The 12,512-nt window shown below is 40.1% G+C and overlaps 2 protein-coding genes across 2 annotated transcripts in view; one reads left to right on the top strand and one right to left on the bottom strand.

Moving 5' to 3' along the window:
- The window catches only part of LOC307139892 (glutathione S-transferase P-like), a 729,649-nt gene that overhangs the window by 263,656 nt on the left and 453,481 nt on the right, over positions 1–12,512 (bottom strand). The gene's annotated exons all lie outside the window — the stretch shown is intronic.
- adra2da (adrenergic, alpha-2D-, receptor a) lies at positions 1,727–5,651 on the top strand. The gene has a single exon (XM_079838282.1). It carries the CDS (start codon positions 1,999–2,001, stop codon positions 3,220–3,222), a length of 1,224 nt encoding a protein of 407 aa, XP_079694408.1. The 5' UTR covers positions 1,727–1,998; the 3' UTR covers positions 3,223–5,651.

Below are 12,512 nucleotides of genomic sequence, written 5' to 3'. Positions count from 1 at the left end.
CAGCAGCCGCACAGCAGTTTTGCAAGGGTAAATAAAGATATTGTTGTTTGAATAAGTATTAAACAAACACTATGTCTATAGGCTCATATTTTATTTATTTGAATTTGAGTCTGACTAAGACGTGGCGGGACCACCACTAAGTTACCGCCTACCACCTGAGACTGAAAAGTAGAGACTAGCTAAGTTAGTCAATAGGCTACATATGTAGACTTGCACACTTAAATAGCCTGTGCATACATAGCAGCATTTCATCTTTTATAAAATTAGATATTGGCCAAATGTATATAATTTTACAACCGGAAAGACAGAGTGCCCAACTGCCCATTATAGCTACAACAAACTAGTTTGAAACCTGCTGATAAAAATGTAACGTTACGCAGTTTTAATGACGGACAAATTGCACATTTGCACACATTCGCTGGTCAAAACCACCTTAACTGCATAGCATTTGAGTTTGACTTTTGTAAAATGTTAACAATATATTGATAAGTATACAACATCTGAGCAACATATAATTTGTTTTTTGTTCGCCCCGCGCTGTTTCATACTGGAACTTACACAAAGCGACTAGTGTGATCCTCGTCGTCACCTAGGTAACATATCTTTGATTCATGATTGCTGATGATACACTTGATTTATTAACATTTAATCGTGTTAAGGTAATAATATAAAATGATGGTTATTATTCAAGGCTGTTAATATGCACACATTATTCGTTATCTAGCTATTTTTTTATCTACAGTGTTCTATACTCTCTCTGCTTGTCTTGTATAAATGTAGTAAAACATGGTTTGTTGTAGTAGTAACAAACAAAAAAAAACTACAGAATCAGATCAATGTGAAATATTTATATTTTATCATGTAGAATGCAATATATATATTTGGACGGTAAGATTTTCAAATGTTTTTAAAAGAGTCTCTTCTGCTCTCCAAAGGCTTCATTTATTTGATCCAAAATACAGCAAAAACAGTAATATTTTGAAATATTTTTACAATTTAAAATAACTGTTTTCTATTTGAGTATATTTTAAAATGTCTTTTTTTTCTGTGACCAAAGCTACTCTTCAGTGTCACGTGGTCCTTCAGAAATCTTTTTTAATTTGCTTTTCACGGCAACTGTACTTTTCACTCTATTTTTTTTTCAGTGCTGGGTTATTTTAGGGAAAGTGTAGTGAATAAGAGACATAATATTTGTTATTATGGTTGTTATTAATAGTGAATAAATCTAAAGCTTTTGAGACTATTATTTTGCATTATTGATTTTGTCATGAAGCTATGACCATTTCTTCCATTTATGTAGGCTTAATAAATAATCTTTATATATATATATATATATATATATATATATATATATATATATATAATAAAAAAGGGGTGCCCTTTTTCAGTTTCAACACATGCCCCTCAAAAGGTCTGTGCACGGCCCTGTGTGTGTGTGTGTGTGTGTGTGTGTGTGTGTGTGTGTGTGTGTGTGTGTGTGTGTGTGTGTGTGTGTGTGTGATGGTTTGGGGGTAGTGTAAGTGTAAGGGGAGAATATATAGTTTGTACTGGATAAAAACCATTACGTCCATTACGGAGAGCCCCCACAAAAGATAGCGAACCAGAGATGTATGTGTGTAGACGTGTGTGTGTGTGTGTGTGTGTGTGTTTAACGAAGGGTTGGCCTCCTGCATGACGTCATGTGATTAGCTCCATCTCGAGCTCACACATCTCAACACTCAGTCCGGTCTGGAGCGCGTGTGGAGAACTCGCGTGCGCCTCTCTGGAGCGCGTCTGACAGAACGCGCGCAGCTGCTCTGGAATTCAATTTCGAGCGTCCGTTTGTCCGGATCGGAGTCTTTGCGTGCGCGATGAACAGCGTTTATCTCGCAAGCATGAGACGATCGCGTCAGCAGAGCGCACTGACAGCTCAAGTTTTTCTTGTGTCATTATATCAATGCATTGGTGACACCACCTAACTGGAAACACTAACCTGACTGTCAGGAACATGGACTCAGCATGGATGTAACTCAGTCCAATGCAACGGAGGAGGATGCCAGCATCAACATCACCTCCAGACCATGGCCGTACGCGGACCCGGCCGCCGCGTTCATTATCCTCGTGGTCTCCATCATAATCCTGCTCACCATCGTTGGGAACGTTCTGGTCATCGTGGCGGTTCTGACCAGCCGCGCGCTCCGCGCGCCACAGAACCTCTTCCTCGTGTCCCTCGCGTTCGCGGACATCCTCGTGGCCACGCTAGTGATCCCGTTCTCACTCGCCAACGAGATCATGGGATACTGGTACTTCGGCAGCACCTGGTGCGCATTTTACCTGGCTCTGGATGTTCTGTTCTGCACGTCCTCCATCGTGCACCTGTGCGCCATCAGCTTGGATAGGTACTGGTCCGTCACCAAGGCAGTGAGCTACAACTTGAAGAGGACGCCAAAGCGCATCAAGTCCATGATCGCGGTGGTGTGGGTCATATCAGCCGTCATCTCATTCCCACCCCTCATCATGACCAAACACAACGAGACGGAGTGTTTAATAAACGACGAGACCTGGTACATCCTCTCCTCGTGCGTGGTGTCGTTCTTCGCGCCGGGGTTCATCATGATCACGGTGTACTGTAAGATCTACCGCGTCGCCAAACAGCGCTCGTCCACTGTATTCGTGGCCAAGAACGGTCTGGAGAAGCAGCCTTCCCAGTCCGAGACGTGCTTCGTGAGGAAAGCTAAGTTTGAGAAGGAGTCTCCGAGCAGCAACAGCTCGGACAGCAACCAGGGACAGGAGGAGCTGGATGATATCGACCTGGAGGAGAGCGCGACGTCGGACAGCAAACCCAAGAGCTCGCGCTTCTCCAAGCGCAGGCGGGTGGACGGCGCGCGCTGCTGCGCTCAGAGGACCAGCCGGGTCTCCTGGGCCTCCAATCAGGAGCAGAGCAGCAAACAGCACGCGGCGGTGTCCAAAACCAAAGTGGCTCAGATGCGAGAGAAACGCTTCACCTTCGTTCTGGCTGTGGTCATGGGGGTGTTTGTCCTCTGCTGGTTCCCTTTCTTCTTCACCTACAGTCTCCAGGCCATCTGCAGGGAGAGATGCGTGCCGCCCGAAGCACTTTTCAAGCTCTTCTTCTGGATCGGATACTGCAACAGCTCGGTGAATCCCATCATTTACACGATTTTCAACCGGGACTTCAGAAAGGCTTTTAAGAAAATCGTTTGCTTGACGACGCAACGCTCCTGAGAGACTCGCGTTTGGACACGACTGAAATGAATGAAAGGAAACCAAGCGCGATCTGCAAACTAATGATGGCCTTTTCCTGCATTTGCAAGAGTTTCTTCAAACATGGGCACTCGTTATAACACAGTCTTGGAACACATTTTTTGCTGCTTTTCAAATGCCTCTTAATGCATGTTAAATATTACATAACATAATATAAAATATGGCATTCTTATTAAGCTAACAAATAGCGAAATAACTCTAAAATATGTAAGCCTTTTTTTCCTAAATTTGCATTTCAATTAATAGTAAAATGCCATTGAATTAATTAGCAGCTTAATAAAAACCTACGTATAAATAATAAACTTCAATTGAATACATTTTAATTTTTTATGAATATGAATCACATAAACTAAATGGTCCAATCCCTTGTTCCATTAAGATTTATACTACATATTGTATTACACGTTAGTCACACTGTGAACAAATAATGAAAAAGTAAGTAACCTGGTTGCCTTAACATTTTGAGTTCATTGAAATTAAAAATTTGAGTTAATACAATGAAGGAAATTGGTTTAATAAATAGAAACTCAAAATATTGTTGTATCTGAACCACATAAATTAAAAAAATTTGATAAATCATGAAAAAAGCCCAATTTGGCATGTTTCACTGCATTTTTACAAATAAAACACACAGTTTTGCAATATGCTTACAACATATTTTATTAATATTTGAATAAAGGGTGATGTCGATTCTCAAATGTTCATTGTATTAATTCAAAATTTTAAACTTTTTAAATAGCCTATATATATTTTTTGCAGTGCATTTACTAATTTAAAATTCTTAATTCATAATATAAATGGAATTTTACTAATTAACTGAAATGTGTAAATCTTGAAAAAAAGAAGAAGCTGTAATTATTTTAAATTATGATGATATCAATTTTCACACACTAAAGAGTTGGCCAATTTATTCCAAAACTGTTTAAAATGTAATATCCACTATACAGAATGCTATTAAAAAGTTGGGTTGAAAATGGAACAACCCAGCAATTGGGTTGTTTTAAGCAAACATTTAACCCAACCGCTGGGTTAAAACAACCCAATTGCTGGGTTAGTCCATTTTCAACCCAACTTGGGTTGTTTTTAACCCAGCATTTTTTAGAGTGTATTAAACATTTGTTGTTTCAGAAAAATATGGTTCATATGTGAATCATATACAGTATGTTCTCTGTAAGCACACTATACTAAAGAGTGTGAGGAATGTTTGTCTAAAAGTGCCCATAGCTGAAGAAACACTCAATGTCTTTTAATAAACTGCTGTTTTGGTGAAGTATAAAGTCAGCTCTCATGCAGTATATATATCGTTTTTTTTTTAATTTAACACCAAACAAAGCTGTATTTCTTTCAAAAATGCCATCTGGTATGATTTGTTTCCCCTAATGCAATGGCATTCAGACATTTTAAGTGTGTCTCTAGTGTTCAAATAGTTCTGGGAGCCACTGATGTACATATTGTTTGTATATATTAAATGAGAAATATTTGGTGTACATGCTACCACAGTATCAAAACTTCCTGTAAATAAATACAATGTATAAATGTAAAAAAAAAAAAAATGACATTAAATATTATATTGTACTGTATATTTTCCATACAGCTTGGACTCGAAATTCTATATACATAATAGTATAACCATCAAATGACAGAATTTATGAATCAATAATTCTGGGGATTTTTTTTTTATTTAATTTTTTTTTTTTTGCTGGTGTGGTGTTTACTAAATGGAAGTACTTGATAATTGATTTCACTCATTAGTAAAAGGTAGAAAAGATGTTACTTTATATGTCGTTTATTTTCTGGATAATTCTGTGGTAATTGTATTAAAACTCACATTTAGAAAATATTGCTATTATAGGAGACCGGGGCTAGTTGTCACAAGGGCTATATCTCAGTAACTGTGACATTATGAGCAAAAGGCCAGTTACACTTTGTGTGTTGATTAAAAAATGCCTTAAATTAGTAAATGTTTAAATGAAACAGGTGAACACAATTGTATTTGCAGGTCAGAGGTTGGAGGTTCGGGGCAAGTGGTCACAATTTTTTATATATGTTGCAATTTTAACAGATTTTCAATTTCTGTTGACAAAAAGGATATATTTTTGTATGTTACCATGTACATTTTTACTTTTTCATGAATTATTAACAGTTTACCTTTGGCTAAAAAGCCTATTGTTAAAAAAGGTCATCTTGTTTTCTAGGAAATAATGGTGTGAATGTTCAGTGGCGTTTTTGCACTCCAGATGTGTGTCTATACAGACTTAAACCTAACCTCAGAAATATATAGAAATACAACTAACCCCGGTCTCTTCTATGTGTGGGAAACAAAGGCTTTGTAAGGGCTGTCAGTGGTGACTAAGAGCAGCTTTGCCACAACTCTATTAAAGGCTCTTATTGACTACAAGAATCCTAAATGACTTGTAACACACACAAACACACACACAAACAGAAGGTTGGTAGGCTACAGCTAAAGTAAGAAATGCACACTGAAATCCATCATATGTTGTATCTTGATCTAAAGTCAGAATATTTCTGCATTCAGGAGTGGCTGCATATGAGGATTTATCTTATAAGCGCTGTCAAAAAAAGAGATGCTTTCCTGAAACTACTCTTATCACAATCTAAAAGCCTTCACAAACAAAATATGCCGTCTTGAAGAGGTTCAAAAAGTCAAAACTGCCTCCAGAAAGCTAACAATACCCTGCTATTAATGTAGATGTATGTGAAAGGTCATGCTTAGACTGCATCAATGCAATGCATACCACACATCAGCTCCATCCACCAGAACCCAATGCATGGATTATGACCCGCACTAGAGGGGCTGCGGGGCCTCTGACAGCAGGGGCCCAGAGCTGAGAGGTCTGCAGTTTTCCGGATAGCCACGAGGAAAATTGCAAACAAACAATTGAATGACAGCTGGCAGAGTTTAAAATAAACAAATGCAATTCGTCCCACACACCTCAGTGGCACATGCATTGTTGTAGTCTACATTACTGTCTCCCTTTCAATGTATTATAAAGACCATATTATGCCCTTTTACAGTCTTGTTGTTGTTTTTGGGCTCTAGCAGGTTTTCATTCTTGAATGTTGATTATTTTCCCCATATTCTCCTTTGTTGCAGCTCATCTCTTCCCAGTCTGTCAGATGAAGCCCCTGCTGCGTCCCAATTCGCATACTATCCGTACTAAATAGTACCACAACCCATTGCGAGATGGACAAGGATTCGATTAGAACTACAAACGCGGATAAAAAGTGTTAAAAAACTACAAACATGACAGATGTGTGAGTCCGACGGTTAAGTAGAGTGGTTTAGATTAAAGCTGCACTATGTAACTTTTCCGTCCACTAGAGGTCACCTGTTCAAAACAAAGGCGTAGTAAATGATGAGATTATTAACGTTACTGTAGTCTGAAGCAGAAGCAGGACCGAGTGTTGTGGAGCTGAGGAACCGCTGGAGCGATTGTTAATAAGAAGAGAGGAACACACGCCTCGTGAGCAGCGGGACTTTTATTATGCCACAGTCGCCGGCGCCACTTCCGCTCCTCCGGTCATGAGTGTGAGGTAACGCAGCTCTGTTGATCATATTAGACACATGTGAGTGTGTTGATGATGTGATGACGTTACTCTGTGTGTTCTCTCAGCGGCTGCTATGACACTTGTTCACACTGCAGTGAGAGTAAAGCGTTTCTGCAGAATAAAACCGGAAACCGAGGGGAACACAGATATGATGTCAGGCCACGCCTTCACACATCCCGGTTCCTCGGTTAAAAGAGCAATTTCTCACGATTTACAAATAGTTGGAAACATTTGGGATATTGTAAGTACTCAGCTGAACAAAATATATAACACTGGCCTAGTGGTTTTTGGATATTTTACTGAATTTTTAAGGGGTTTGAGTGAGTAATTATCAGTATTTAACCTGACGAAATAATATTTATTCAATGTTATCCACATTATTTTTCACCTGCAGAACTTTTGTAATGATACGTTTGGCCATTAACTTAAAGACCCACGAATGGCAGATCAACATGTGTCTACATTTCTCTCTGATACGGTAGGAAATGAAACTGAATGTGGAAGATTTCAACTGTGATGATGATTGATGGCAGTTTAAATGCTGACGGGATGCACGTAACTAAGCGTAATAGATGATGAAGTAGTATGTCCCAAAGCTTGCTTACTCTTCTGCTACACACTCAAAAGTATATAATTTTTCTTCACAAAAAGAGTACATACTTTTAGGTCGTAGTATAAGTAGGCGAATTGGGACGCAGCACCCGTCTTCTGAAAAGCACAATGTGCTCTGATTGGTCAGCTGGAGCAGTGTGTTGTGATTGGTCGAGTGTGTTTGGGAAATGCCCCGCCCCTTAACATAACCGCCAGTTTCAACACACTACTAACTCACTCAACCAGGCAACATTTTTATTTTAAAATCTTTATTTGAATATGGCAACATTCGTATTTAAAACTTTTTATTTGAATATAGCAACATGAAACCCCGTTCAATAAAATATTTCTACGTTGTATAATTAAATCACTGACAGAGATCCCTCCCCTATCAGCCAATCACTGTGGTCATAGTTAGTAAGTGTGTTGACATCATCCATAGCAACGAGGTCAACCCCACCCTCACTCTTAGCTTAAGACTTCTCTCTATTCCTCAGTAAAAGTTGATCTCAGCAGCTTTGTGATTAGGTTTTAAGAGAAAATTCGTGACTAAGAACTTTTACTGCCATTTAGGAGAACTCTTAGTGGTAAGATATAATGTTTTGTGAATACGGCCCCTAATGCCCAAGTGAATAAAATTGGAAAGCTTCTGATTGAGCTCTGTCAAAGCCTCAGTCTGTGTCTCGTCAATGGATTCTCAGATCACAGATTTAGATCAATTCACCTTCAGAGCATTCACGGTCAAACCACTAACACCCCTGTCAGATCACAAGCCAAATTACGATTTATCTGAAAAGGACAACAACAACAACAAAAGAGAGTGTATGCAAAATCAGCTAAAACTATTGAAGAATCTGTACATTCTAACAAATTCTGAGACAACTGGAATTCTCTGAATAAAAAACAACATGAAAATCAAAAAAGCAGACCAGATGGCATCCTCGATGAAATGCTGAAGAACACAGAGCACAAATTAAGATTGTCCTTACTAAAACTGTTCAACTTGATTCTGAGTGTTGGTCATTTCCCTGATACCTGGGCCCGTATTCATAAAGATTCTGAGACTCCTCTCAGAAAACTCCTAATTTAGCTTAAAAAAATGTACGTAGGAGTCTTAGCTTAAGAGCTATTCGGGACCGATCTGAGTAACTTTTATCTTAGTGAAGAGGAACGGAATTGGCTGACCCCGTTGCTACATATGACACTTTCTTCTCCCTCTTTGTCTTTCTGCCATTTTCTCCGCTGCTAAAGAAACTCTTAAGCCTCTTAAAAGTCCTCGTCCGTGCTCCTAACAAATTTGACCTTAAGTCCTCTTTTAAGGGTTAAGATGCTTTCTGAATTACTTTTTTCTTTATTAGGATTTTTTTAGTTAATTTTAAGAGTAAACGCCCACATTTGTAAGAATTTTCTAAGGATTTTGTCACTAGGAGCTACTCTTTGCATTAAGATTCTTTATGAATACGGGCCCTGGAATTGAGGACTCATAACCCCATTTACAAAAAGTGGAGACAAATTAGGTCCAAATAATTACAGAGAAGACTGTGTAAGCAGTAATCTGGGGAAGATGTTCCGCAGCATAATCAACAACACAAGACTCGTTAACTTCATTCCTGAAAACAGTGCCTTACGCAAATTGGATTCTTACCAAATTTTAGGACATCAGACCATATCTTCATCCTGCATACCCTGATTGATAAATACACCAACCAAAACAAAACCAAAATATCTGCATGCTTGAAGATTTCCAGAAGGCCTTTGGTTCAATATGGCACAAAGGTCAACTGTCTAAACTTTGACTGAGTGAGTGAGTGAGTGAGTCAGTTTGTCAGTGAGTGAGTGAGTGAGTGAGTGAGTGAGTGAGTGAGTGAGTGAGTGAGTGAGTGAGTGAGTGAGTCAGTGAGTGAGTCAGTGAGTGAGTGAGTGAGTGAGTGAGTGAGTGAGTGAGTGAGTGAGTGAGTGAGTGAGTGAGTGAGTGAGGCAATGAGTGAGTGAGTGAGTGAGTGAGTGAGTGAGTGAGGCAAAGAGTGAGTGAGTGAGTGAGTGAGTGAGTGAGTGAGTGAGTGAGTGAGTGAGTGAGTGAGTGAGTGAGTGAGTGAGTGAGTGAGTGAGTGAGGCAATGAGTGAGTGAGGCAATGAGTGAGTGAGTGAGTGAGTGAGTGAGGCAATGAGTGAGTGAGTGAGTGAGTGAGTGAGTGAGTGAGTGAGGCAATGAGTGAGTGAGTGAGTGAGTGAGTGAGGCAATGAGTGAGTGAGTGAGTGAGTGAGTGAGTGAGTGAGGCAGTGAGTGAGTGAGGCAGTGAGTCAGTAAGTGAGTGAGTAAGTGAGTGAGTGAATCAGTGAGTGAGTGATTGAGGCAATGAGTGTGTGAGTGAGTGAGTGAGTGAGTGAGTGATTGAGGCAATGAGTGAGTGAGTGAGTGAATCAGTGAGTGAGTGATTGAGGCAATGAGTGAGTGAGTGAGTGATTGAGGCAATGAGTGAGTGAGTGAGTGAGTGAGTGAATCAGTGAGTGAGTGATTGAGGCAATGAGTGAGTGAGTGAGTGAGTGAGTGAGTGAGTGAGTGAGTGAGTGAGTGAGGCAGTGAGTGAGTGAGGCAGTGAGTCAGTGAGTGAGTGAGTGAGTGAGTGAGTGAGTGAATCAGTGAGTGAGTGATTGAGGCAATGAGTGAGTGAGTGAGTGAGTGAGTGAGTGAGTGAGTGAGTGAGTGAGTGAGTGAGTGAGTGAGGCAGTGAGTGAGTGAGGCAGTGAGTGAGTGAGTGAGTGAGTGAGTGAGTGAGTGAGTGAGTGAATCAGTGAGTGAGTGATTGAGGCAATGAGTGAGTGAGTGAGTGAGTGAGTCAGTGAGTGAGTGAGTGAGTGATTGAGGCAATGAGTGAGTGAGTGAGTGAGTGAGTGAGGCAATGAGTGAGTGAGTGAGTGAGTGAGTGAGTGAGTGAGTGAGTGAGTGAATCAGTGAGTGAGTGATTGAGGCAATGAGTGAGTGAGTGAGTGAGTCAGTGAGTGAGTGCAGCCAGACATTACGCCTTTCTTATTCAGACTGTCTGAAAAATTACAAAAGACTACTGTGGAATAAAACAGAGAAATTTTTGAACACCAAAATTGATGAAATTGATAAAGCAGTAGATCAAAACACTTTCTGGAACTTATATAAAAAAACTTGATAAACCCAAATTAGAGACATCGCTCCAGAATGGCACAATCTGGAAATCTTACTTTGAAAACCTTTATCAAACAATTGAACCAGCTGACCTTAACCAGCCTCAGATTAAAATCAAGGAAAAACTAGAAGACTTGGAGAAAACTATTAAAAATGACCAAAACCCATTAGATAAATTTATAACAATATCTGAAATATTAGAACATATTCAAAATCTCAAATTAAAGAAAGCATGCGGACAAGACAACATTAATAATGAAATGCTTAAACTCAGCAGTCCCAGCATGATTCAAGCTCTAGCCAAACTATTCAATCTTGTTTTATGGTCCGGTCACTTCCCTGAGATTTGGTCTGAAGGACTGATCACCCCCATATTTAAAAAAGGTGACTGCTTCAACCCCAATAACTACCGTGGCATCTGTGTGCGCAGTGCTTTAGGAAAACTGTTCTGCAGTCTCATAAACAGCCGCATTGTTTCACACAACACCACACACAACATTTTAAATAAAGCACAAATTGGCTTTTTACCAAAACACTGCACATCTGACCACATCTATTCTCTTCACACTCTAATCAACAAAAACATCAAGGACAAACAATCCCTGTACACCAACAGTAAAAGTGCGGTGAAAATCAATCACCACAGAACCACGTTTTTCCGGCAGGGACGTGGAGTGAGGCAGGGATGCAGTCTGAGTCCAATTCTATTTAACATCTACATTAATGATCTGGCATCAATGCTGGAGCGCTCTACTCTCCCCGGCCTCACTCTACAGTCCGACCACATAGAGGTCAGATGTCGCGGATGACCTGGTCCTGATGTCCCGCACACCTGAGGGCCTTCAGCAGAGCCTGGCCCTGCTGGAACAGTACTGTCACGAGTGGGCCCTGACAGTCAATCTGGACAAAACCCGAGTCATGGTGTTTCAGAAGAAGGCCAGATCTCAGGAACACAAACACCCATTCACTTATAAAGGCCAGGTCCTACAGCACAGCACGAGCTACAGCTATCTGGGCATCGACATCAGCGCTTCGGGAGGCTTTGGTCTGGCTGTCAAAACACTGAGCGAAAAGGCTCGGAGGGGTCACGATGCGGTCACTTAAAAATACCCATAAAAACTTGGATAAAATTATATAATTCAATAATAAAACCAATTCTTTTATATGGATGTGAAATTTGGGGATCAGTACTGAATTTAAAAAATGGGACAAAACTTCAATAGAAAAACTACAATTGGAAATTACCAAAAACATTTTAGGGGTCCACAGAAGCACGTCCAATGCCGCCTGCAGGGCTGAATTAGGCCTGTACCCGCTGGACATTGACATCCAGAAGAGATGTGTCCAGTTCTGGCATCACCTCCATCAGTCTGATCCAGAGTCAGTCCAATATAAAGCCCTCCTCGCCAATGAAACCTCAGCAGAGTCGCATCCTCTAAACACACTCGCTCTTCAGCTAGTCCATCAAACTTAAGCCCCGATTGACCACAGCTACAACCCCAAAACCATTATTAAAGAAATTGACAAAAATCTAAAAGACACCCATGATAAATCACTAAAAACACATTTTGACCTCAAAAATAAACTCCAATGCTATTCAACCCTAAATAGAACCACTAAATTGGCCAATTATCTAGTAAATAAAGAATCTAAAGAAAGACAAATCCTCTCCAAATACAGATTGAGTGACCATGATCAAGAAATAGAGAGAGGAAGACACAGACAAACATGGACAGAGAGAGAGCGGAGGATCAGTAGACACTGTGATCTACAGCAAATAGAGGATGAGAAACACTTTCTGCTAATCTGTACTAAATATCATCATGTGAGAGAAACATTTCTGGCCAAATTTGAAACTCTGATTCCATCATTCACTGAACTGAGTGATACTGAGAAAATGTCCTTCATGCTTGGAGAAGATGAGAGCACAGCC

This window comes from Gobio gobio (assembly GCF_949357685.1).
Source record: "Gobio gobio genome assembly, chromosome: 16".
Taxonomy (NCBI): domain Eukaryota; kingdom Metazoa; phylum Chordata; class Actinopteri; order Cypriniformes; family Gobionidae; genus Gobio; species Gobio gobio.
This window is presented reverse-complemented; position numbering and strand designations above follow the sequence as displayed.

Bases quoted from the DNA above. Each gene is read 5' to 3' on its own strand.
- adra2da (XM_079838282.1), top strand. From the start codon at position 1,999: ATGGATGTAACTCAGTCCAATGCAACGGAGGAGGATGCCAGCATCAAC.